This window comes from Aspergillus bombycis, assembly GCF_001792695.1.
Source record: "Aspergillus bombycis strain NRRL26010 chromosome Unknown contig00126, whole genome shotgun sequence".
NCBI lineage: Eukaryota > Fungi > Ascomycota > Eurotiomycetes > Eurotiales > Aspergillaceae > Aspergillus > Aspergillus bombycis.
The window spans coordinates 22,071-47,734 of NW_019170128.1; the positions used below are offsets into that span (position 1 = coordinate 22,071).

Consider the following 25,664-nt stretch of genomic DNA (forward strand, 5'->3'; position numbering starts at 1 on the left):
ATTGACAAAGAAGAACAAAAGAGAAAAGAAAAGGATCAACAGTATCGTCAGCAAGAACATACAGCACCTATATTAAGGCCAAGTCACAATACCCACTGGCTGCAGCGGTAGCTCTCGACAAGAATCAAAATATCATACAATATCGGAAAATTTGTATCGGATCAAGGAAGTGCTGGTCAGTGTATGCTGGAGAGCTCATGGCAGTATATTGCGCCATCAGCTTGGTTGGCCGGATAGCCCGAAAGAAGAGGCCCCAAGTACAAATTTACAATCCAAGAGCCCACAACTATCCTCACCCACAGTATATCTGCGCTACAAGCAATATCTAGTTTGTCGCACAAACTGGAACAGCAGATTAATGGGAATACTCTCCAATCAGCCAAGGAGCGGTGGCTAAAAAGCGTGGGGTTCGTCTTTCATAGGGCACAGGGACCTACACTACCCTACGGTGTCAAACGGGCGATGTTGACGGGAGATCAATACACACAGGGATTGGCCTTGCACGTTATTGGTTCTTCATGGTATTAATGTTGATCATGATTTCAAGTCGAGTAAAATAGCACTAGCATGGGCATATGCCTTGGTACGTGGATAGACACAGGAAGCCAGCCTCGCGGCCCTTTGCTGACTTGCATCAGCCCGACCAGTCAGATTGATTTCAAATTCATGGTCTGTGATGACTTTTGCGAGAACGACAGCCTATCATGAGCAGACACCCTAGCCTTGGCACACTGAAGGCGCGGCACGAAATGCTCAAGGTTTGGCAAACAAACCACCAGAGCCCCCCTCTTCGTTGCGCTTCTCCTCGAGACACTTGAAACCCCATTCTTTTCAATATTATGCAGAACCACTGAAAGGCTATCCTGGCGAAGAATAATTCAACTTTTGAGATTCAGTTGCCAAATGTAGATGCCTGCAATGGCAGAGTCTTGTCTCCCTCTTCACAAATACACAGTGGGATGGGTGTGCGCCCTCCCAGTCGAGCTCGCCGCGGCCTGCAAAATGTTGGACAAGAGGCACCGGAACCTACCTCAGGATGACAATGACAGCAACCTATACACACTTGGTTCCATTGGTGGTCATAATGTTGTGATTGCGGGCCTACCAGGAGGCGTGACAGGAACAACATCCGCTGCTGTTGTTGCTACACAGATGAAGGCCCGCTTTAAGGGTCTTCGATTCGGCCTGATGGTCGGTCTCGGTGGTGGTGTTTCAAGCCCGGATGTTGATATCCGGCTCGGTGATGTGGTTATTAGTCAACCCTCTAAGAGACATGGTGGAGTAGTCCAATACGACTTTGGCAAGACCCGGCCAGGCCAGTTTGAACGGACAGGGTTCCTGAACTCACCACCACCTGTCCTACTGAATGCCCTGACAAAACTCCAGGCGAATCAGCTACTAGACGAGGGCAATATGCAGACGTACCTCTCTCAACTGAGCACTCTCCCACATTTCTCACGCGATGATGTGGGTCCCGACATCCTGTTCGAATCAAGCTACGAGCATCCCGAGGGCCAAATGATGTGTGAAAAGTGCGATAGAGAGAAAATAGTAGCGCGAGCAAAACGAGGGCACAACGAAGTAGTGCTACATTTTGGTACCATCGCCTCGGCGAATCAGGTGATGAGGGATGGCATCACTCGGGATAAGCTGGCCTCGGAGCTCGGGGGAGTGCTTTGCTTTGAAATGGAGGCAGCGGGCCTTATGAACAACTTCCCGTGTCTTGTGATTCGAGGTATCTGTGACTACTCAGACTCGCACAAGAATAAGAAATGGCAGGGCTATGCGGCAGCAGCCGCGGCGGCGGCGGCCAAGGAAATTCTATCACTTATACCAGGGCATGTGGTGGAGGAGCCCTTTACCGTGGATGAGATTGTATAGTATATATCCTTTGTCGAATTCTTGAGATTAGATATCTAACAGCCTATTCTTGCCGCAGATATCTTTGCAACTCGCGATAGAAAATGTGAATGTTGACCAGTTTCTCAAACGAATAGTGAGCGTTGGTGTGCGGAGGCCTTGTCCGGATCTACCACCAGTCAGGTCGGACGACCCCAAGTACTGGTGGATCTCTAGGAACATCGACTTTCAGTGCTGGCAGTCCTCCGACTCCTCTCAATTTCTCTGGCTGTCAGGGCGATCTGAATGCAATATCCAGCAAGCCACGGCATTTCAGATTGGAAAGGAATTCAACAAGGCACCTGTGAAGCCAGCTTTCGTCCAATTTCACTGTTCAGATCTACTTCCCCCTCACTATTCACTCATAAAAGCTATCTCTCATTCATTGTTTCATCAGCTCATCAGCAATTTACCAGCGAACTCAAAAGACCTGGCCATCAAGGATTTCCTACGGTGTCTTTACTCAACAGCTGTCGCTAAAAGCGAAGAGCTAACCAAGCGCATCATACGTATCGATGATAAAACTTCTAAAGAGAATATCATCGACATGATTATGAGACTAGAAGACAGCCATCATTGGAGTGCGTTGAAGGCTGCTCTAACTGAGGTTAAGCAAGATCTGGTCCTTGTTTTATATCACATAGACCTGGTTAGTCCGCAAAACATTGAATCTATCCTTGATATTGTCACGTTTCTTAAGCACTTGGTCCAAAAGGCAACACGGAAAGTGAAAGTCCTCCTCACAAGCAAACCGAACGCCGAAATTAGAGAAATTCTCGCTGGAGTACCAAGCATAGAACATGACAAGGAACGTAAGGGTAAGCCGGGCGCCTTTATGTCTTTGTGTTGTCGATGTAATGTGAGTGGTACTAACAAACGTGAAAACAGAATGTCTGGCTAACCTTCGCTTCAACAACGAGCGATATGCCAAGATTGCCTCGGAGCACAACGGGTCTTTCAAGTGGATCTGGAACCATGAGCAATACAAAAAATGGTCGAAGTCGGAAAGTTCCAGTCTTTTGTACCTTCAAGGAAAGCCAGGAAGTGGTAAAAGTACCATGACGAAATATTTCACGGAAAGGCTTCTTCAGCAAGTCCAGTGCACAGAACCAGCAGCAGTAGCCAAATTCTTTTACAGTTACAGAGATGGTGAGGTACAGCTAAGTCACTATAACATGCTTCGATCAATTCTTTACGATATTCTAGATCAGGACGAGAACTTTTTCTATCATCAGCTCCAGTCCGAATATCGTGATCAGCCCCAACCGAACAAGCGTGTAGAATGGGGGTATGAATCCTTGCAAAGGACACTTTCTTCACTGGAGACGTACCGGTCCAATAAAAGGTTCTACTTGATCATAGATGCTGTGGACGAGTCTGAAGAAAATGATAGGCGGCATATCCTCGAGCTTCTATTTAACCTTTGTTGCAATGCAAAACACTGTGTCCTAAAAGTCTTTATTGCTAGCCGGCCGGTCCCAGTCCTTGAACGACGAATTAGCGAATTTCACAGTCTTATACGACTACAAGATGAGACTCAAAAGGACATCTTAGAGTTTTCCATGTCATTCCTCAATCGGCTGGAGCTGTCTAGCTACCTCGAACAAGCAAAACAGTACATTATCAGTCACGCCCAAGGCGTTTTCCTATGGGTAAAGCTGGTGGGAGACGCATTGATCGAGTTTGACGAAGAGGGTCACTCAAAAGAAGTTGTGTTCAACTTCTTGAAGAGCTTACCAACTGAGTTAGAGGAGTTCTACACACGCATGCTGCTGAAGATAACGCAGAGGAATTCCAATATTCTGAATGCCATTAAGATGCTCCAATTTGTTCTATTTACATATCGACCTCTTAGTACAATCGAACTACTGCATGCGATTGGTATTTCAGGCGACTCCTTCGAAGGGCACGGCTCTTCGGAACAGGATTTCAACGAACGAGTTCCGCAGGAACGGAGAATACTTTCATGTGGTGGTAACTTCTTGGAAATCACTGACAACAATGGTACGGTATGAATATGCACAAAGTGCTTTCATTTGATGGTTCAGAGCTGATCAAAATACAGGCTACAAAGCAGTGCAAGTAATGCATCAAACTGCCCGTGAATTCTTTCTTGGGGGTGGAGGCCTGGTTTCCCACCCAGAATTCCGGATAAAGTATCAGGACTCGCATAGTTCTATATCCATTGTTTGTCTCCAATATCTGAACTTATGTGTCGTAAATGCTGCACAACCCGGGACACCAGAAGAAACTGAATCATGGACCTATTGGCAGTTTCACTTCTATGTGGAGTATCTGGAGGGGAAACCGTTGGCAAAGTATGCACTCTGTTACCTCAAAGATCATCTCGCCATTTGTCTCAAGCTTGCGAAGGTCCAGGATAGGATTTCACGATTTAGAGAGATCGTCAAAGACCGACATGCGTTTTACCTACTTAGCCCCTGTCTAAACGACTATATAGGGCATGATTTTCCCCTTGCAGAACAGAAGGGTGCATCTAAAAGGTTCAAAGATCGACTGTTACATGTTGCATCATTGAATGGCTTTTCTACAGCAGTAGAAATTCTAATAGCTGCTGGGGCTGATATAAATGCAAAGGATGAAAAAGGAAGAACACCATGCTCGCGGGCAGCCGAGCGTGATCACTTGGCAGTAGTTCGGATTCTCGCTGAGCGGAAAGATATTGCCATAGACTTGAAGGATGAAAACGGTCGGACACCATTGTCATGGGCTGCAGAATACGCTCATAACGATGTGGTGAGCTTCTTAATGGACCTTCCGGGTGTCGAAAAAGACTCAAAAGATTCATACCGGCGGACACCAGTGCTTTGGGCGGCAAGGGAAGGCAACTTATCAGCTCTCAGGCTATTTGTGAGGCATTTCGAGACCCGTGGTGCTGGTTTAAACATCAAAGACAATGATTTAGATGCCAAGGATAACTTTGGTCGGACACCACTTTCGTGGGCAGCCGGAGCTGGTCATGAAGCAGCCGCCAGAATATTGCTAGACGAAGGTCGTGTTTGTGGCAATTCCAGGGATAATAATGGGCGCACACCACTGTCGTTGGCAGCTGAAAATGGCCATGAAGAGCTGGTCCGGCTCTTGGCTGCCAGAGAGGACGTGGTCACAGATTCAAAGGATGAAGACTGGCGTACACCATTATCGAGGGCAGCGGAGAATGGCCATGAAGCTGTTGTTAAGTTCCTCCTTAATCAACACGATGTCAACGCAGATTCGGTGGACGAAGACGGTCGTGCTCCGCTATCATGGGCTGCCGAGCATGGTCATGAAGAAATAGTCCAGATGCTAGCCGGTCGCGCGGATGTCAATGCTAACAACCCGGATACCTTCGGCCGAACACCTCTGTCGTTGGCAGCAGTGCATGGGCATGAAGGAGTGGTCAGGTTCCTGGCACACCGTCAGGGTACTTGCATCAATTCACAGGATACCAATGGATATACGGCATTAGACTTAGCAAGGAGGATGGGACATGATGTAGTAGTTGGATTATTGGAAAGTCGAACAACGCCGAACGGCGGGGAAGACGAAAGTTGGCTAATGGTGAGAGAGGATGTTGATACGCACCCGAGCAAGGCTGATACGCAGTGGCGATCCTGGTGGTCCTCCAGTAAAGGTTGTGCAAAACAAACTACAAAGCTACAGTCAGTGGCTAATAAGATAGGATTTGGCTTCAACAGGAGAAAGTGAACATTCAATCTATTCTTGTTCCTTGGATTCTAGGGTCGGGGTACATGCATTCATAGTTAGCTGGTTCTGTCAAACAGTTTGGTTTTTTTGCGAATAAAATGGGAGTATTTTGCATTGTCACCGCCACAAAAGTAAAGCGACCAGGTGGTGGTGTAAGGGAGGTTCCTATTCGTAGCATCTCACTCTATGGTTCCACAGGCCACGTCAGTATATCAGGCTGGTGAGATGTTAGACAAGCTAGGTCGATACAAGACCTCCCCCGCAGCTCACAGGAATTCACTTAAAAGCCTCTCCAATCAGAAGACCAGTCAGGAAGGAGAAGATTCATACCACAATCAATTTTCCGCATCTCAGGACCTCCACTTTACAATTCTCATGGTGATGGATTCGTCTAACCTCCGGGAGTCTGAGCTAGGGATACTCCAGCCTAGCCGGGTGTGCCATTGCGGTGATAATATTTATAAAATTGAAAAAGATGGTATGTCAATGTCCCAACCCACAAGGAGTGGGATTAATATGATGCAGATATGGGGACTGTGAGGAAAAGGAAGTCCAAACTATGCCAGGAACTGACAGTAGTCTCATCTGGTCTACTGTGTTCTACTTACATATTAACATTTGCCAGTCTGCCCGGCTAGCCACCACCACCGTAATGTACTACCTGACTGTTACATATATGATACCGAGCGTGACTGACTGATGGGACACAGCTTTGCATCTTCCACCGCCGTGGGCAACTGCGAATCGCTACATCGTGGCGACATCACTGTCGACCAGTGCATGTTGGCTACTTTAATATCGGGTTCAAATAGACACTATGATGGGGGAGCCGATGAGCCATTAGAGGAAGAAGGATATGGTAAGACTTGTGGCTCAAACTAGATCAAGCTGACACCCCATACCCAGTTCTATTTAGCAGCCTTCCGAGATCGCTATTAATGAGCCGTAAGTCCAGAGTCGCAGTTATTGTTCGTTGGTCTCCCAAAGCAACCGGTCAGTTTGTTCTATTCCTGGATCTTTCACCAAGTCTGGAAACAGAGATTCAAATAGCCCTGAAAACGGGCCGTTGGGATGATCCGTATACCTGGCATGCCCTCCTTGCTCTGGAGGTCAAGCGCCAATACCAGCACTATATTGATAACGTGGTGCAGAAGGTGGAGGTCAGTTCCACGCTGTGCTTCTCATCTTGTGCTTTAAAGCTGTACTGATACAGCTAAGGCAATATGTGCACTATCTCACTTAGCCATGGCTCCTGAAGTGCACGACTTATCGGTGGACATGGCCGACATCAACGGGGCTCTAGAAGATGCAGAAAACAGCATGCAGGATATTCATCGGCAGTTTGAGCTTCAAGCATCCCATGCCGTCATGTCAACAGAAAGCTCAATGTTGCGTCTCAACTGCTCCCAGAAGCTGCTTCTTGTGGCAAAGGACCTGAATTCTATCAGAAGTCGCGTGAACATGTTACAAAATTATCTTCAAACTCACACTATGATTGTATGAGCACTAGGCACTTTTAACTCCTATTGCTATACTTACTATGTTACAGGACAGTCAATTGATACGCAATGAAGCTATGCGTAATCTCCAACTCCCTGAAGCTGTTATTGTCTTAATGTTTCTTTTTCTCATGTATCTTCCATCGATATTTGTATCAGTAAGTGTATACATCTCTTGTTTCTGATGGTATCTAACGGCGTCAGAGCCTATTCAAGATGCATGGATTTGGCGTGATCAATTCAGGCCAAGAAAAAGGAAACATGCTGTCGATTGACTGGCTCTACTGGGTGATAACGATTCCTCTCATCCTTTCGGGATTCTCAATGGTGATATTATGCTCAAACCCCCAACGACGCAGGCTTTACCTGCGGTGGTTATTCTGGTGCACATTTAACGAACGCCCTGTAGATGAGGTCTAGCAAGAGGTAATCATGTGGATCTGACAAGTCCTGTTTATCATATTAAATTGTATAGTCATTCATGACAATGGCTTCTACATAAAATACCTGTTTTCTCTATTGGAATATCTCAATGAGAGCTTAACTAATTGATGTATGCCTAACATACTATTCTCAATGAGTCCAAAATGCTTAACGTTATACACAGAGCAATCTGGCATAAACATCATTATTGTGATTATGATTGTCATTGTTTTTGAAGTTGTTTCCCTTTGGGTCTTTTGTTTAAACCTGAATGCTAGGACCAACGGGCACGGACTACAGAGTCTTGAACATGAAGATATTCTCGAGCAGAAAAATAGGGTTTCCTGCCGCGACTTCCTATATCGCTCTTTGCGCATCGCCAAAGTTATGGAATTTGCGTGAAACCATAATATTTCGAACCATCTGGATCATAAGTCGAAGAAAAAGTGAAGGGATCCGCGGACAGCACCGGTTCTGCTTAGCGGCGAAGGGAGGTGCCATCCTGGTCACTACCTTCTCTGGAAGATCAATTTCAGAGGACCAGGGACAACTGTAAACGCATCAACCGTGTCATCTAGGAATGCATCATCACTATGATCAGGTGCAAAAGTGATATTATACCGCGTTAATATCTCTGCAAGCACTCGTCGAATTTCCATGAAGGCAAGCTGTTTTCCTGCACAGACGTAAGACCCTAAAGACCCAAGTCAGCAGTGCGTTCTGTTCAAAAAGTATAAATAATACATACCTCCTCCAAAGGGGAAAAAGGCCGATGGGTCTTTGACGAGCTCGGATCTGGTAGTCCATCTTTCAGGAATGAACTCGGTCGGTTGTGCGAATACACGCTCATCTGGACGGCGTCAAACACTCTCAGTATGGCAATATTTCCGTCGAAGAGATCTACCCACCTCTAAATAAGGTATGCATAGGTATGCAGACCGTGACGTCTCCCGGAATATAAGTGTCATTTATTTGTAGACCTTCCGGCGGAGTTAATCGCTGAAGACCGGAAGGTACAGCTGGATGCAAGCGAAGAGTCTCATTGATCACCGCCTCGAGCAGCTTGACCCCTTTCAAGCTCTCCTGTGTCAAATCTTTCAGTGCATCCAGCTCGGCTTGAAGAGTCTTATAAAGAGCATGGTCTTTGGCAAGGTGGAAGAACATATTGGTCATTGTGGCGGATGTCGTGTCGCTATAGCCGTAATCAGTTAAATTCGTCCTTCTCCGTTGTTTTAGGGCGGCTGTACCTTCCAGCAACACAGATGAGCTCGGCATCGCAGGTAAGATTGGCATAGTCTTGCTTGGTCTTGGGGCCTTTTTCGTATCCGTGAAGAACCCATGAAAAGATATCTGGTCTGTCAGGCGGATTCTGTCTCCAAGAATGGTTCAGCTCCAGTTGATAAATAATGATCTGAGGAAATGTACGTTGATTCTCATATCCACCTGCTCCCCGAGCCATTGTATGTTTTTCAAATATTCAACATTCAACCCTGGGATTCTCTTAAAAAATGGAAAGATCCATGACAGATGGCTGGTAAGGCCGATAGCTTTCATATTGCCACGCAGCTGAGTGAGAAAATATTGGTCTTTGGCTTCTGCCAGCATGTTAAATCCCTTACCAAATGCTAGATCACCCATCACGTCGAATGAACAATAGGTAAACCATTGCGTCATATTCATAGACTGGCCTAGGCGGCTGTCTATCGCATTCAGAAGTTGAGTCGCATAGTACGAGAGACGCGGCTCGTAATCTTCCAACGCTAGATTGGACAAGGTTTAGCGATGTGATATCCACAGTGTTGAGGTTGTCGTACCTTGTAAGCTAAATCCATGGTCCCACACTTTTCTCTGCATTGCATGTACTTTCTTATCTCGGACTGTCTCAAGGGATAGCCGTGGCTCACTGCAGGTGTACCATACACCCTTGGAGACCTTGGCAGACGAGCCATAGATCGGCTTTACAGCTGCGGGATCTCTAATTGACAACTCCGTTGGACCTGTACATGCCGACTAATGAACAGGCGAACAAGTAACACTGGGTAAGCACTGACCTATCCGCACATAATCGCCGTGCTTCTTATGCAGCTTCTCGGTTTCTTCAAAGAGACGTAATTTCTTGGCGGCCAGCGAGGTCACATAGAAGTTGGAAAGTCGGGCGAGAAACGGGCCAGGGAACCGATTGAGCCGATGGAATGCTGCGCGGTAGAGCAACATGCTCGTATAGACACCCAGAATATGATACTTGACGATATCCAAAGCCCAGTTGGGCCGTTGTAGAACTTCGGTTGCAGGAAGGATTGATGAATATTGTAGCGCGACCAGGCCAAGCGTCAGAACAATGTAGAAGATAGCCATGTCAACACCCTTTAGATCCCATTCACCATGGCGATATAGCAGATGGTGAACACTGACACCACTCAATCCTGCCAGGGCTGGCAGGACGCTTAGCGAGCGCAGAAACATGCTTTCACAGTGACTGAACCCAGGACCTTCTACTAAAGTGCTAAGAGTGAGGCTAAGAGGGACACCACTTCTATTTCAACTACTCTAGGCTCGTCAGAAGAGATGGGGCTCTAGTAGCGGGGCTTGGAGGGCCTGATGATGGCTGGCCTAAGGATGGCTTGGAAGTGGAAAAGTTTGGCACTTCCGTCAATCACCAAATGGCCCAAATTGCAAATTTTAACGGTTGCAAAACTAGATAGCAACTACGAATGATAACTAGCCAAGTAAACCCTTATTTACTCTAGCAGGTTCATGACTACTAATTGGTTAACAAGGAAGAGTGGCGCTAGCTTTGGGGGCTGAAATGAAGTGAGAGCATGATAAGAAAATATCATTCGGTAAAGACGAAAGTACTATTCGTACCTCTCTAAATATACGGTAGGGCATCTATATAAAGAGGCTATGTGAATAAAGCAACGAAATTGTGTATAATCTAGATGGGATTCCAGTATGGTTCTTGTACAGCCAAGTTGTTGCTTCACACTCTTCTCTTAATTCGGGGCCCTCCGCCAAGGCGCTAGCTTGAGAAAGGAGTACGTACAGTTATGGAGTCGATAGAGACTTAGGTTCTCGATTTATATGATTGGTATAAAGTACTAGACAAAACAGAAATTCCTCACCTCCCCAATGAAGGTAAGGCGGAGGTCGACTCGTCACGAGTGAAAGACTGGTGGTAAATTGTAAGCATAAGCGCCCTTGATCACCGTGACTGGGAATTCACATAAGTATGGCCATTCGCCTAATATATATTCTCGATTTCAGCATTCAACCCGCTGACTCTTAGGAATAAAGCAACTGTAAGATGACTGTGCAATGGATCTTATTCAAAGATTCATGGATATACTACTAGTAGTAGTTGCCCTGAACCCAGATATCACATGACCCGTATCCAATCCAGATGGCGAGTGTCATGGGCTTCGTGTTGCTGCTGATTGGTTGCTCTCTGACAAGCCCGAGTGAAGTCCGCCGTACCTCCATCTATACCACCTCAATATCTTAGTAAATTCACTTATTGCGACTAATTTAGTAAATCGAAACAGCAACATTCTTCTTGATCGGCGTCTCTATCGCAGCCACCGTCATCCAGGCCTATGCATGATCTCTTCAATGCGATGAACATCGCCAGTAGGATAAAACGATCAGCATGTTGTCATCCTACCAGAACTGGTAATGTCAATGTGGAAATAAGTCAATGCCATAATAGGGGCCTATTCAATCGATATAGACATATAATGCCATTTACACTGAGTCTAGGATGCTTAACATTGTGTACAAAGAAATTAAATGTTAGTATTATAATTACCCTGGTGATGATTGTTATGATGGTTGTTTTGTTGTTTTGTTTGAACCCGAATCGCGGATATATATATAATCGGTCCATTTTGCACCGAAAAATTGCCGAGATATATATATTTTTCCGGCGGGCCGATCCAATAGCCTTCACATGCAGTTACGGAACAAATGTCGGCAAAATCGGGGGGTTCTTCCAGAACATATATCAGCCATTGAGACAAAACACTTCTTCCTCATCTTGCCAATAGGAATGCAGCTTTTAGTATTAAATGCCCGTAGGTACACCTCTAAAACGGTTATTCATCGCCAGTTGCCTTGAAAATAAATATTCACAATTTACACCTATTGAAACATGCGACATGACGGCCTCAAGAACCGAGGGAATAAAAGCTAGAACAAGGGGAAATAAAAGGAAGGATACAAAAGAGAACCACCGAAGAAGACATATCTCAGAATATATAACAAACACTCCTTTACTTTTTATCCACTACCGCTTAATGAGTGGCCATCAACTTCTTGATCTCCGCAATAGCACGGGCGGGGTTCAGGCCCTTGGGGCAAGTCCGCGAGCAGTTAAGAATGGTGTGGCAACGGTAGACGCTCATGCTGTTATCCAGGGCGTGCTTGCGCTCAGCGGTCTTCTCGTCACGGGAATCGGCCAACCAACGGTACGACTGGAGGAGGATAGCAGGTCCGAGGTATTCCTCGCTGTTCCACCAGTACGAGGGGCAGGAGGTGGAGCAGCAGGCACACAGAATGCACTCGTAGAGACCATCCAGCTTCTTGCGGTCTTCGGGACTTTGACGGTATTCAAGGCCCTACGTATATGTTAGAACAGATCACCATCACTGTCGGAGGTCTGTAACAAGATGTAGGGACTTACATCTTCGGTCTTCGTGTCGCGCTGCAGGTAAGGCTTGATCGACTTGTATTGCTTGTAGAACTGGGTCAGATCGGGTACCAGATCCTTGACAACGTAGGTGTGAGGCAGAGGGTAGATGCGAGACTCCTTCGCGGTGTCGGTAGGAATGCGGCCTATAGATAGCACAGTCAACGCCCCAATTCCTCCATAGGTGTGCTTCAAAGTTGGCGAGTTACGTACACAAGCAGGCGAGAGTGTTGACACCATCGATGTTCATAGCACAGCTTCCACAGATACCCTCACGGCAACTTCTCCGGAAAGTCAGGGTGGGGTCCATCTCGTTCTTGATGCGAATAAGGGCGTCGAGCATCATGGGTCCGGTCTTGTTGAGGTCCAGGGAGTAGGACTGCATCTTGGGCTTCTCGGTCGGCTGGTCAGGGTTCCAGCGGTAGACATGGAAAGTCTTGGTGCGAGGCGTCTCGGATGGGTTGGGATCCTGTGCAGTTCAAGTCTTAGATTGGTGAACAGTCTTAGAACTGGCATAACCGGTCCCGCTCACCTGAGCAGCGGCATCGACAGTCGCATAGGAGCGAGCGAAGACAGCCGGGCGGAAAAGAGGCTTCGAGGATGCGACAAGGCGCGAGGTTGAGCGAAGAGCAGCCATGGCGGGCGAAAGGACACTGGACGCGCAAAAAGAGGAAATGGGATGAAAATGGGATAAGAAGCGGGGAGAGGCGGAGAAGATGGAGGAAAAGAGGGTAGCAATGGTCAATAGAGAGAGGAGAGGGGCGGTCAAGTCAACCAAATGAACAGCCAGCCAGCGGCAGCGACGAGATGAAGTCGAAGGGAGTTGGAGAATGCTGTTTGTGAGCTTTACCCAAGAGGTAACCTCGGGTTTGACGGCCGGCAGACGGCTGACTCAGCTGACGGGCCAATCAGGCAAAAGCTAATTGCAAGCGTCGGGGATACACGGCGATTCTTCACTCGTTCTTTGGGGAAATTCAATTCCCTTTCCTCGCACGTGAGAAGCGAGACAACTTACGACGGCAGAATTACTGCTTGCGATCAACATCTATATCAATCATCGTGACCGATCGGTCAGAGAACTAGGTAAACACAACCAAGACACACCCAGAACACGCTCTCCAATCCCTCTGCTCTTCTTATTACATCACGAATGAATTTGCCTTTGCCCATTGCCGCTTACCCAAAGGGGAAACGGAACCGAGTCCAGTTGCCGTCTCGACCGTGAAGGCTGAGGCATGCACTGGGAAGCCGCCTGAGGCATATAGCCGCCGCCTGAGGCATAAAGGCTTCTCCCCAACTATGGACCATTCCTGTTCCGGAAGAGCCCGCAGATTAGGTTCAATTGGATCAATCATTGGGCGGTCTTTGGCCCTTGATGCTAGTAAATACACTCGTCGCACAGTTCAGATACCTGAAGCATAGCGAGCTCGAATAAGAGACTGTCAACCACCCCCCGTTGGAATATTTACTTCTGCTGGACAAGATTGCAAGTTGGTTGATATTCATATACCGTTTCTTCCCAGCTGCGGACTACGGAACATTCTTTTCTTTGGCACTAAAAGAGACTATCGTATTCTCTCCCCCCTTTAATTAATTGACCTGTCTAGAAGCAAATAGGATCAGCCAATTGTGGCGACTAATCCACCATAAGCCAGCCCACTGCACATTGTCTCATCTCTGAAAGAGGCTGTCATTCGAGATTATTACGAGCTTGAAGGTTGCTTCTACGGTTGGTACGAAGGAAGATCGACTTAACTCCTGCTCCGCAGGGTGTTATTCTTTGCCTACTGGAAGAAATGGGTTTTCCCGGAGAAGAGAACGACCCATTCACATCAGTATAGCAATTGCTGAAAATATCTACGAATGTTCATGCTTATGGACGAATGATAACTATTACGGTCATTTCCTTGGAAGAACAAGAATGTCGCAAGCCAACATGTATGGCAGCATGGACTGGTTATGTCTAACTATGGATATTTGAGTGAAGCGCGTTCCGGAGAAAAGAAATCCACCGAGTGTACTGCAGTGATTCCCATTCACTACGCTGCTGTTTTACTTTGAATGCTTTTTAATGTCATTGAAAACGATTGACTCCCTATTATTACTTGTGGATCAGCTGTTTAAGACAGTGCTGTCAGCGTTCTAGACAGAAGGGAGGTTCTCAACAGGGATAGGGGAGCCAAGACAAATGTTAACGGGTGCTGAATGATAAGTAATCCAAATAGGCCTTCGTATGCCGATGGTTTACAACATGGGAGATATGCCGATACCCCCTAAGTCAAATTAATTGCAGTAATTGAGATGCGAGTGACAAGGCACTCGGGTTCTCGCCGCATGTGCTATGTCCATGACTTTGTGCTTGCCCACCACACTTTTGAAAAGGTATTACCAGGACTCTAAGAGTTATAAGGTAAGCGGATAGCTCGGAGTTTACTCGTGTCTGAATTTATTTTCAAGGTTTTATTATCCGAAAGCTTTTCAAACCGTTGTTGATGCGGATCTGATATCGTCAGGACCCGAAAGCCCGAGCGGCCCACTGTGGACCGATTTTGCAGCATTTTCTGAGGGCCAACACAAAAGTAGCTATTGCTCCGTCGCCCTGAGCACCATTTTTTAGGCATGTTAGAGCGATGATGGGAAGGGGACCTGGTAGAAGGTAGAGAATGAATCACCTTTGCATAAATAGCAGGTCGCAAGGAGCGAAAAGCTACTGCTGAGAAGGGAAGAAAGAAGAGCTTAAATACGTTGATCAACTGCACAGGGCAATGCTGATCTCTCAACCCTATTTCAGGTATGCCGTATGAATGTACTACATCACGTCTCAAGAGTTCTCTACACGCAATGCCACTTGAGGACGTGGTTTCGGTAGATCTCCGGCTGCTTTAGAAACCAAATGCCAAGCCGGAGAAATGGCCCCATAGTGAGTATAAATTTGTGTCGTCCGAGACTAAAACTTTTAGACTACCGGACTAAGAAAGCCGAAGTGGCAATCGTGAAACACCATTGATGACCCTTTACTCTTCCTCCACCAAATAGCTTCAACAACCATTATTGGCCGCCTTGGGTGGTGTATCTCAGGATGCTCCATTCAGGGGAACATGGATAAGCATCAGCTAGAGTTCGTGCCTTGTTCCTCGCCCGCCAATAACCCTACTGGCTTCCAATCCAGGCTGTAACGGACTGATAAAGAAGTGGAGCCCTGATACCTCCGGTGGACAGAATGGATCACTCGATATAAGATTACTCAGGCATTGTGTGCCCCAGCAGACTGGGACAGGGTTTTACTTTGCAGCACCGGCCTGGAGTTTGCCGGACGTTTCATGTCTAGTCTCCGCTTAGTTCTATTCTAGAAACATAATATGATCAAAAGGGTGTTGCCTTTCGCATCTCCACCGAGTGATTGAGCTCCTACATATAAAGCTGGGAACCTTCGTTCTGTTGTTCCGCAGTATTCAACCCATTCCTTCTTTATCATTCACTTTGTAGTCCTTCCTTTCTTTTCATTTGTCTTTCTTTCGAACATGAAGTACGCGTCTTTCATCGCCGCTGCTGCGGCTGCGCTCGCCAGCGCCGTTAGCGCCGCCGGCGTTTCTGGTGCTGCTGAGGGTTTCGCCAAGGGTGTTACTGGTGGTGGCAGCGCTACCCCCGTGTACCCTTCCACCACCGATGAGCTGGTCTCATACCTCGGTGACAGCCAGCCGCGTGTTATCATCCTCACCAAGACCTTCGACTTCACCAACACCGAGGGCACCGAGACTAGCTCGGGCTGCGCTCCCTGGGGTACTGCCTCCGGTTGCCAGCTTGCCATCAACAAGGACAACTGGTGCAACAACTACGAGCCCAACGCTCCTAAAGTGAGCAGCATCACCTACAACAAGGCCGGTGTTCTCGGTATCACCATCAACTCCAACAAGTCCCTCGTCGGCCAGGGTAGTGCCGGTGTCATCAAGGGCCGTGGTCTCCGTATTGTCAGTGGCGCCCAGAACGTCATCATCCAGTATGTATTCTCGGATCTTGCGTCGTCCACAGCCCATACTAATTGCGACACAGGAACGTTGCTATCACCGACATCAACCCCCAGTACGTCTGGGGTGGTGATGCCATCACTCTGAACGAGGCCGACCTTGTCTGGATCGACCACGTTACCACTGCCCGTATCGCCCGTCAGCACATCGTCCTCGGTACCCAGGCTGACAACCGTGTCACCATCTCCAACTCCCTCATCGACGGTCGCACCGACTACTCCGCTACCTGCAACGGCCACCACTACTGGGGTGTCTACCTTACCGGCTCCAACGACATGGTCACCATGAAGGGCAACTACTTCTACTACACCTCCGGCCGTATGCCCAAGGTCCAGGGCAACACCCTCCTCCACGCCGTCAACAACTACTTCCACAACATCGAGGGCCACGGCTTCGAGATCGGCTCCGGTGGCTACGTCCTCGCCGAGGGTAACGCTTTCCAGAACGTCGACGCCCCCGTTGAGTCCCCCATCAGCGGACAGCTCTTCAGCGCCCCCGATGCCACCACCAACGAGCAGTGCAAGTCCGTCTTCGGCCGTGCTTGCCAGATCAACGCTTTCGGCAGCTCCGGCTCCTTCAGCCAGGCTGATACCGCCGTCATCTCTAAGTTCGCTGGCAAGAACATCGCTGGTTCTCACCTTGCTCAGAACATCCCCCGGTGGGTCATGGCCAACGCTGGTCAGGGCAAGCTCTAGATCATTGATTAAGAGATTTCAATTCAAACAGTGGGTGTGGGTCAGAATGTTGAAGGGTTTGGGGACGATAATTAATCTTCGTGTATCTACTTCTTTTTAATACCTTAGCAAGCTACAATATTATAGACTTGGCTTGAATCTTTGCGTTGATTTTATGATATGTAGAAATGTACGGCATCACCAGCTATGAGAGACTATCATGTCGAGCATGTTCTTGTTTCTCAGAGTCGCCATGAAATGATTCTACTGGCATTGTTGAATTTGCTTCGATTTAACTGTGCCTTACGTCCTCAAACCGTGATATCATCGTGCCGAGAGCGGTATGAACATTAATTTGACAGCTCATCATGACAATATTCCCCACAGGTTGAACGTAAATAACATGAACCTATAGCACAGAGTATCATTATCTGGTCTAGAGATGATACATAGCGCCGCACAGTTAGTCGAAAGGTCGTCGAAAGCGTACGGCGAGGGTCGGAAAGTGTGTGACCCCTGTACGTTATAGATACCCCGTATACCTCCGCAGTATTACGATGATCGACTAGGGCTACACAGGGTCCATGATCGTCGGTGGAACTATCAGGTCAATATAAGATCAACGATATAACCTCAAGAGGAAAGGATGTACGAACACACCCACCGGCCCACATGTTGTCTGCTCTCACGCCCTGTACGCGTAATGCCGACGATCTTGTCGATCCGCGTCTACATGAAACGTTTCCTATCTTAAATACAACGTGCACGTCTGTTTCCTGTGAGAAGTTCAATCATTAGACTCTCCATCAAATGTAGGACATGGAAAGCGCCAATATCATCGTTTCCAACTGTTCACGGCACTCCATTGCACGACTCACGAACAATGCTACAAAGGCGAAACTAATTAACAATAATCAACCCAGGCCCAAAGAGCGTCTCCTGAGCAACGTCATTAACACCAGCAAAAGGACCAGCACTCTTCGTCACAGCGGCGATAGTCAACCCGCTCATCAGATTCTCATCGTACGGGAAGAGAGCCTTCGCGACAACCTTTTTACCACCCTTATACGACACAGTCTTTAGCTTCTCCACAATGGGAACATTCAATTGATTGATATAAGTCAACCACAGCTTATCTCCCTTAACCTCGTCCTCCGACTCCCAACTGACGAGAATAAATTGTGTCTTCGGCTCCGGCGGCGTGAGAATGTCTAGTGGCTTGAACGTCGTCAACGCGATATCATCTAGATTAGGGCAAGATCCCGGAACTGTAAAGGCTTGAACAGCTGTGAAGGCGAAATTTACATCGCCGGTTGTGAGCGTCGGAAGTTCGCTAGGGATTTTGCCCTGGTTGACTCGGAACCACCCTTGTTGTTCTCCTTCGTTGCCGATCGTCGCGGCGATGACTCGCGTGAGGTCGACGTCGCTATTGTCTGCGAATCGCACGATCACGTCTTGTAATGTGGTAATGACAAGATCGGTGAAGGTAGCTGCTAGAGTAATGGCTGCGTCGAAGTCCGAGACGGGGAAATGGTAGCGGCATGGTTGGATTGGCTCTATCTTGAAATGCTCGAGGCCTTGGTTGGCGGTTAAGGCGTGGAGTTCCTCTTGCTGGAAGAATTTGTTAGGAAAGGTTGCCGCATGCGCTAGGATGAATGCTACTCACAGCGAGGATGGCTACCAGGGTGTCGATTATGAAATCTCGTTTCTTGGGATTTGGAATTTGATAGCCAGGTACGTTCTTCGTGATGTTCAAGAGTAACTCGTTGAAGAAGGCGACTTCAAACAGCTCATTGAACGCTATCAGCTGGAGATTTGTGATTCCGTCCTTGCTGATCTTTGATGGAAGGGGCGTGTTTGGTAGAGTGCCATGCGCTCTTAGCTGAATTTTCTTCAGCTGCTCTTCACTGGGATTTGGCATGCCATCGGGAAGGGGTAGCTCAACATGGGGCCAGAGGCTTGGAATTGCGAGGCTATGGGATACCACAGAGACCAAAAGGATGATGATGATGTGAACATTGAGTCGCATCTTGACGTAGGATAAGCGAATGATGACTCCTTGAGATTGCTGTGACTGAATCGAACAACAGGACTGTCTCGAGTATAAGACCAGATGAATGTTTGCTTTTAGCAATGGTCGTGCGACTGCATAGAGGGAAAGAGAAACTCCGAGTTACACAGCAGAATGTAATGTGTTGTCTACACTACTGAACCTGTATACCGTATTTAGAAATCAATGAAGCTCCTGAATCCTACAAATATGAGCGCAAGGCGCGTGTGCCTTATGCCTTCATCATGAAGCATACACGTACGTCATTTAGTCTCCTTCTCTTCAGATCCTCATTTCTCCCCTATGGTAAAAGTCAGGGGTTATGAGGTCACAATACAATAGGATGCCTAGTATGAGAGCCTTTAAATTTCTTGCCTTCTCTCATCCCTTTCCTCTCCACCATCTCCCCCACACACACACACAAAACTACACACACTCACACTCACACTTACCCTCTTTTACACATCTCTCAGTCTACTCAGGATAAACACTCCTGCCATGGCACAGGGACACAAAATCCAAAATCTGCTCTTTAAGCTCAAGCGCCTTGCATCGAAGACCAAGAAGGTCCGATTCCAAAAGCCCGCTGATGAGGAAAAGTCCTCTTCAGAGTCTGACACTGAGAGCTTTGGAAGTCCCTTGGAGAGAGTACCCACACCTTACTACTATGAGATAAAGCCCGCTCTAAAGACGAAGTCGGTTCTGAAGATGGAGCCCATTTTGGAGATGAAATCTGAGCCTGAGCCTTATGGATTGAGAAGGGTGCCCACCTCCTATCCTTCCTTCATGACAACTGGAAGAGTGAACTGCACGAAGTGATCCCAAGGATGCTGGCGGTTGAAGTCCTGTCTGCATGTGTTTGTATTTTGTCGTTTTTACTTATTTGACACACCCTGTCTTTCTGAAAGCTCATGTTAACGGGTGCTGTTTCATTTGCTCAAGCGAAAAGGATTTGGTTACTATCATATCATGTATTACGCATATTCCTTTAGTGGAATGTTTTTGATGTTAGTTATAAGAAATCGGCTGCTCAACATAAACTGTTAGCAACAATCGGTCTACTGGTTATTCCAATTGGATCATCGTTCTTTTTCTTGTAGGTACTTCAGCGGCTCATCCTGGCGTCATGTTAATGAGCTCATGGGTTGCTACCTGTTGGATCTCTGTATGGTAACGAGCGCGCGGTAAACTTACTATAAGAGAATGGATGATTCAGCGAGCCTCTGGCATGTGTGCATAAAGTGTAATGAAATATGACCAGTCCAGTATGAAGAGCTAGAAGTTGTACATACAAATGTCTAAGAACGGAAAGTGTATAACAACACGCTAGTCGCTAAAGCAGCAAGGAAGAAAATGAAGAAGAAAATAAAAATAAAAATAAGGAGAATCACACAAAATAGGTTCAATCATAAGAAATAAAAAGAACCAATAAAACAATTGACAAGAAAACGAAGTAATCGCGGGCCTTTTTTTATCTTTTCCATTTTTCGACCGGTGTCACCGGATCTCCGGTCAACGGTCAATATTTTGCTGCTAACTTTCGGCGATTTTGGCCATCCTCAACTTCAGCTCGCGGAAGCATAGTTATAGCTGCTGTAGTAGGGACTCGGAGTGTAACAACTGTAAGACGAATTTCCATAAGAAGAAGTGTTCCCGTACGGGGAAGTATTTGTGTAAGAAGACGCATTCGCATAGCTGGATGAGTTTGTATAGGATGAAGTAGCATAGGATGGCGAGCTCCCGTAAGAGGACGTAGTCGCGTAGTTGTAGCCATATGAAGGACTCTGAGAGTAATCGCCATAAGACGGGGTTGAATTCTGCGTACTTCTCCCCATGGAGCTGAAGATGCTCGGCGGGGAGTAAGCAGATAAGGGAGAGCTGCTCGAGGATGCCAACACGCCGATGGAACTATACGCGAGTGGCGTGGATGACTGAGGACGAGTCGTCGTGGGAAGGGAGAACTGGTATTGGCTTTTCACGCTGGACTTAAATTCCGTTGGCTGGAAGGTGGTCGCTCGTGGGTCGAGGACCTTTTTCGAGCCGGGCAAGGAATTGCTCCAGCGGGATTGAGATAGCCCAGCGGGTTTTGCCTCGACTGGCTTTGGCTCAGGCTTCTTAACCTCCCTCTCAGGCTCGGGTTGTTGGTGGCTTTTGCTGACTGTGGGAATGGCTTCCGTGGTGGCTTTCTTTTCTTCCTCGACGGGCTTCTCTTGCTTCTCCTCGTCTGCCCATGCTGCGCTTTTCTGTGTCTCTTCTTCCCATGTTGTGCTGGCTGGCTTCTGTTCTTCCTGCTGGGGTTCCTCCTGCTTCGCCTCTTCCAGCTGTGCGATCTTCTGGTTCTCCTTGCGCTGAACCACCTGCTTCTCTTCTTGATTCTCAGTGATATCCTCAATCCACTGTGTAGAGGCGCCCTCGTCCTCTTTCTCCTCAACCACATCAACGTCCACCTTCTCATCAATTTCCTCCTGTTCCACAGGCTTCTCGCAGACCTCCACCTCATCCTCATCTTGCTCCCACCTCTCCTCCACAGTCTCTCCATCTCCCTCGCCCTCCAATTCCTCAACCTCCCCAACCGCCACAGACACCTCATCCTCACCCAAAGAACATCCAACCTGATAAGCCTCCACACCAACAACAACCCCGCCATCAAGATCCCCGAACCCCTTCTCACTCTCTACCTCCTCATCCAAGCTCTCCTTGACTAAGCGCTCCTCAACATAGTCCAGAGCCACACACTCATCAACCCCATTAACCATCTTCACCTCTCCAACCTGCACCCCCTCATTCTCTCCATCTTGCGTCCCAGACTCCCTAATAATCTGCTCCACAATCTTCGCCGAAATATTCCGGACCTCCTGTCGCCGGCGCTGGCGCTCTCGTTCCCGCCGAGTAGTCCGCCGCTCCTCGACAGAGTCCTGGTACAGGGTGAACCTGGTCTTGAACCAGAGGGTGAAGACCGAGGCTAGGACGAGGGTTGTGGTTCTTTTGCCGACGATGGAGAGGATGAGCAGGAAGGTGAGGAGTTGGAGGGTTGTTATGAAGAAGGGGGGCGGTGTGGTTAGGAGGGTGGATGTGGTTGGGTTTGACATGTTTTCTTGCTTTTTTGTGATGTTTAATGGTTTGTTGGGGGGATTAACTACCTAGTTGGTAGATTGTAGTAGCCTGGAGTAATGGTATCCAGTCAAATCAACTGTCAAAGCTGATAAGAAGAGAAGTAGAAGTAGAAGCGAAGTTGTAGAAATAGAAGTTGCGGGAGAACGAATATAAACCAAAGATTAATACTACAAGACAAGATAAGTAAATATAAATAAAACCCCAAAGAGAAACAGTGTAAGTCGACGTCTCATCAAAACAAAAACAACCAAAACAAAAAAGACCAAAGAGATTGCAAAATCTAATATATCATAATCGCAAAAGCTCAGGCACAACCCACAAGCCACAGTAGAGGTAATGGGTGCCCAAAGGGCGTGCGCACGAGGCTGATTGCTGCTCCCAAAAGTCAAAAACAAGGCAAGACAAAAAAAGGAGACAGGACCAGCTAAGCTATTTTTGGCCGGGTAAGCTGCAATATACAACACATCGTACGTGGTGTGTTCTTGCGGTAAGGCAAGTCGAGCCACGCATGCTTCGTTGCCAAGGGTTTTGGGCAAATGGTGTTTGGGGGTTTTTGTGGGGACGGGCGTGTTGGTTTTGGGCGGTTTGTGAATTGTCTTCCATTTTTTATTAGGTGATTGGGGATTAGGGTGTTATTACTTGGGTGGGTGCTCCCCTTTTAGCCTTCTTCATCCTTTTTTTTTTCTTGATTTATATCTGAGGCGAGGTAGGGTATGACTAGGCACGGGATCCAGGATAGAAAATAAGGTGCGGTGGACTATCCATAACCTTAATGAGACAGAGAACGAAGAGCGCGATCGGCGCGGACACATCCGAATCCTTGACGCATCCTGCACGCCAACTAACTACTAGTCACCCTTGTAACGGCGGTCAAGTCTGATTGGCTCTGGCCCACTGAAGTAGAGCGAACAATTGACGCCTGTTCCCTTCGCTCTCCGGCGCTGAGTGGTTGCTTCACGAGACGGTTACAGATATCGAGGCATGAGATGTGTCGCGCGTATATTTGACCACATTTTGGGGGATATCACTAAGCTACTATTATATTACACAGATAAGACAGACCGACGCTTGCGCTCAACTTGCAGACCGAATAAACAAAGACGAAATTCCTCCCAATGCGGCAATTGCCGTGTAAACCTTCCAAAGCACTTGAAGCGCGTCGGAAAAGGCGTCTTTTCTTTCCTGGGGCGACCCGACTGACATGTCAAGAATGTCATTGGAGGATAGATAGTTAAATATGATGGTTCCGCTGATGGGGATGGCGATGCACATGCCCCATGTGCGTAGGATCGAGTATATCAGTATCGATGTTGTGGATACCTTTGCGCTTTCACGGGTTTCGTGTCCCGGGTAGTACTTCAAATTATTTACATGGATACAGAGATTGTATCCGAGTGTGAGGAGGGCAGAGCCCAACCCAGCGACCAGGAAGATAACAACCCAACCGGATGTTGGGATCGACGGATTCAGTAAAAGTGAACAACCAGTTGCGGTAATAGTAAACAACCAGCCTATACGGCTGATCCAGATGGAGACATGTGCCCGTCGGAAAAACTGCCTTGTGCCCGAGATCATAAGAGCAGGTACTGTTAGACCCGTGAGAGCAACCAGGCTCAGCCCTATCAATGTGGTGTTGAGCGACTTGACGAAGATGAGGTAAAGTGGCAGAAAATGGAGGTGAGAGGATAACTAAGTAATCATTAGTCACTGATATTCCAAGCAGACTGATCTAGCTCAGGGGCAACTGACAATAAATCCATGCAGGAAGCCGCCTGCCTGCACCATCGTTGATGAGAGGTCCCGAAATACTTTCGAACTGAACATCGGATGCATGGCCCACAGTGTCTCATAGAGAACCAGAGCAATTAAAAAGATGCCACCAACACAAAGCGGCACTAGGGTTTGCCAGCTATCCAAGGCGTTCTGCGTTCCCTCCCAGCCGATTCCAGTAAGTAAGGTTCCCATGCCAAGCAGAGTCAACATGGCACCGATCCAGTCCATAGTACGGAACCTGCTCGTAGCACTGAACTTGTTTTCTTGGCCATGTCCTCTGAGATCCAATGCAAATGGGATCACCAAGAGGCCCATTGCGCAGAACACAAAGCTGGAATAGAAAGCCCAAATATAGTTTGTATAGTCATGGTATACCCCACCAGCAACTGAGCCAATCACCATACCGATCATTTGGGCGCGGAAGATGTAGGTCGAAAATTGGACTTGATGCGATGTCGGAATAAGGCCTGCAATGATTAAAAGCGAAACCCCCACCACCCCTCCTCCGCCAAATCCTTGTATGAATCGACCCACTATCAGCACAGACAGGCTCAGAGAACCACCACATATGCCTGTCCCAGTTGTCGCGAGAACAGCAGACGAAAGTAGGATAGGTCCATGGCCAAGTACCTCCGCTAACATGGCGAAGAGACCTTGGCCGGACGCATTGCCTATGAGGTAGGATGTGTTGATCCAAAGCACGCTTTCAAGAGGTTGCTGAAAGGTATTTGAGAACCCCTACAACAGATCCATGTCAGATTCTGAAGCCCCATGGATTGATTTGTGCTTTTGTAGACATACATACTGGCATCAAAGGAATAACCACCGTTGTGTTAAACGCGTCCATCATCACTAGAATCGACACGCATGTTGTGACAAGCCACTCTTTCACTCCCGGTGTCCATTCTGGTTGTCTCGTGCTATCCTCTCGGTAGGTATATTGGGTCGCCGTGGCGAAGTCTGTAGCATGGGTAGCAATCAAACATTGCTGGCTATTTTCCCGGTAGGTATTCGATGCGGATTCATTATCCGTGTGGTACAGGGTTTTGGACTCCACGCCCATTGGTTGTAAAAGGCCGTAAAACGAACACTATATAGCACGAAATCTAGCACCGCACAGCGTATACACAGTGTCTAGGGAATTTGGACTGAAAGTAGAGCAATAGTAAGCAGAAAGGAGAAAAAAAATTGTTTCCGGTATATAGTCACGCACATCAGTAACCTTTATAGAATCCATATGAGCTGAGGAGGTGGGGAAGCATGCACGCAAGGGATATCAATATCGGGACATTTGCCATGGTGAAAGGTGAGAACACATATGATACGTAGTCTCGGGGTTTCTGGGGAGGATAAAGCTTGCTGATCAGCGCCGATCATCGAAGTCCTACATTCCAGTCACGGAGTTTCGCCGTTACACCTCACACCCACGGGTTATGATTGGGTAAATAGCCAGCTGGTATGTGAACCACGTCACAGGGAGCAGAGGACAAGATTTAATAGTTGTGCTCCAGCTGGATAGCTATCCGGGTGATCTGGAACTCTCGGTGTTCAGTCGCTTATCGAGTCAGTCGACATGTGCTTGGAATGAAACTCTTCCCGGGTGGCAAGTAGTCAGGCGACGCTTGAATCCCAGCGAAGTCCTCTTGTAGCTGTGCAACTCATCGTTGGAAAGGTTCTTAAGCAGTACCCTCTATGAGGAGCCTGTGTTGAGCTGTGTAGGTTTAAGGCTGTAGGGTAAGACAAGACAGCCACTATGGGGCCCCGCCTCACTGTTCTAGGAGTATTGCTGCAGATCATCCCAAGATGGGGAAATCG

The 25,664-nt window shown here is 47.7% G+C and overlaps 8 protein-coding genes across 8 annotated transcripts; 3 read left to right on the forward strand and 5 right to left on the reverse strand.

The window, feature by feature from the left end:
* Nucleotides 1–918: 918 nt before the first annotated feature.
* Nucleotides 919–7,526, forward strand: ABOM_010325 (uncharacterized protein; the record flags this gene model as incomplete). Its single annotated transcript, XM_022537453.1, has 10 exons — nt 919–1,875; nt 1,940–2,717; nt 2,788–3,903; nt 3,965–5,298; nt 6,233–6,261; nt 6,318–6,466; nt 6,514–6,767; nt 6,826–7,104; nt 7,157–7,264; nt 7,311–7,526. 10 exons carry the CDS (start codon nt 919–921, stop codon nt 7,524–7,526), a joined length of 5,220 nt encoding a protein of 1,739 aa, XP_022384653.1.
* A 512-nt stretch (nt 7,527–8,038) lies between these two features.
* Nucleotides 8,039–9,992, reverse strand: ABOM_010326 (cytochrome P450; the record flags this gene model as incomplete). Its single annotated transcript, XM_022537454.1, has 7 exons — nt 8,039–8,223; nt 8,278–8,379; nt 8,438–8,721; nt 8,777–8,898; nt 8,955–9,289; nt 9,344–9,526; nt 9,581–9,992. 7 exons carry the CDS (start codon nt 9,990–9,992, stop codon nt 8,039–8,041), a joined length of 1,623 nt encoding a protein of 540 aa, XP_022384652.1.
* A 1,826-nt stretch (nt 9,993–11,818) lies between these two features.
* Nucleotides 11,819–12,850, reverse strand: sdh2 (succinate dehydrogenase iron-sulfur protein subunit SDH2; the record flags this gene model as incomplete). Its single annotated transcript, XM_022537455.1, has 4 exons — nt 11,819–12,142; nt 12,208–12,359; nt 12,427–12,682; nt 12,746–12,850. The coding sequence occupies 4 exons, from the start codon at nt 12,848–12,850 to the stop codon at nt 11,819–11,821; spliced, it is 837 nt and encodes a 278-aa protein (XP_022384651.1).
* A 2,884-nt stretch (nt 12,851–15,734) lies between these two features.
* ABOM_010328 (polysaccharide lyase family 1 protein) lies at nt 15,735–16,933 on the forward strand (the record flags this gene model as incomplete). The annotated part of the gene is made up of 2 exons (XM_022537456.1): nt 15,735–16,210; nt 16,264–16,933. The coding sequence occupies 2 exons, from the start codon at nt 15,735–15,737 to the stop codon at nt 16,931–16,933; spliced, it is 1,146 nt and encodes a 381-aa protein (XP_022384656.1).
* An 879-nt stretch (nt 16,934–17,812) lies between these two features.
* Nucleotides 17,813–18,941, reverse strand: ABOM_010329 (putative sexual development protein (LsdA); the record flags this gene model as incomplete). Its single annotated transcript, XM_022537457.1, has 2 exons — nt 17,813–18,523; nt 18,579–18,941. 2 exons carry the CDS (start codon nt 18,939–18,941, stop codon nt 17,813–17,815), a joined length of 1,074 nt encoding a protein of 357 aa, XP_022384655.1.
* A 519-nt stretch (nt 18,942–19,460) lies between these two features.
* ABOM_010330 (uncharacterized protein) lies at nt 19,461–19,781 on the forward strand (the record flags this gene model as incomplete). The annotated part of the gene is made up of 1 exon (XM_022537458.1): nt 19,461–19,781. One exon carries the CDS (start codon nt 19,461–19,463, stop codon nt 19,779–19,781), a length of 321 nt encoding a protein of 106 aa, XP_022384634.1.
* Nucleotides 19,782–20,527: 746 nt separating this feature from the next.
* ABOM_010331 (uncharacterized protein) lies at nt 20,528–22,051 on the reverse strand (the record flags this gene model as incomplete). The annotated part of the gene is made up of 1 exon (XM_022537459.1): nt 20,528–22,051. One exon carries the CDS (start codon nt 22,049–22,051, stop codon nt 20,528–20,530), a length of 1,524 nt encoding a protein of 507 aa, XP_022384635.1.
* Nucleotides 22,052–23,150: 1,099 nt separating this feature from the next.
* ABOM_010332 (MFS multidrug transporter) lies at nt 23,151–24,912 on the reverse strand (the record flags this gene model as incomplete). The annotated part of the gene is made up of 3 exons (XM_022537460.1): nt 23,151–23,765; nt 23,826–24,587; nt 24,655–24,912. 3 exons carry the CDS (start codon nt 24,910–24,912, stop codon nt 23,151–23,153), a joined length of 1,635 nt encoding a protein of 544 aa, XP_022384636.1.
* Between the last annotated feature and the right edge of the window lie 752 nt (nt 24,913–25,664).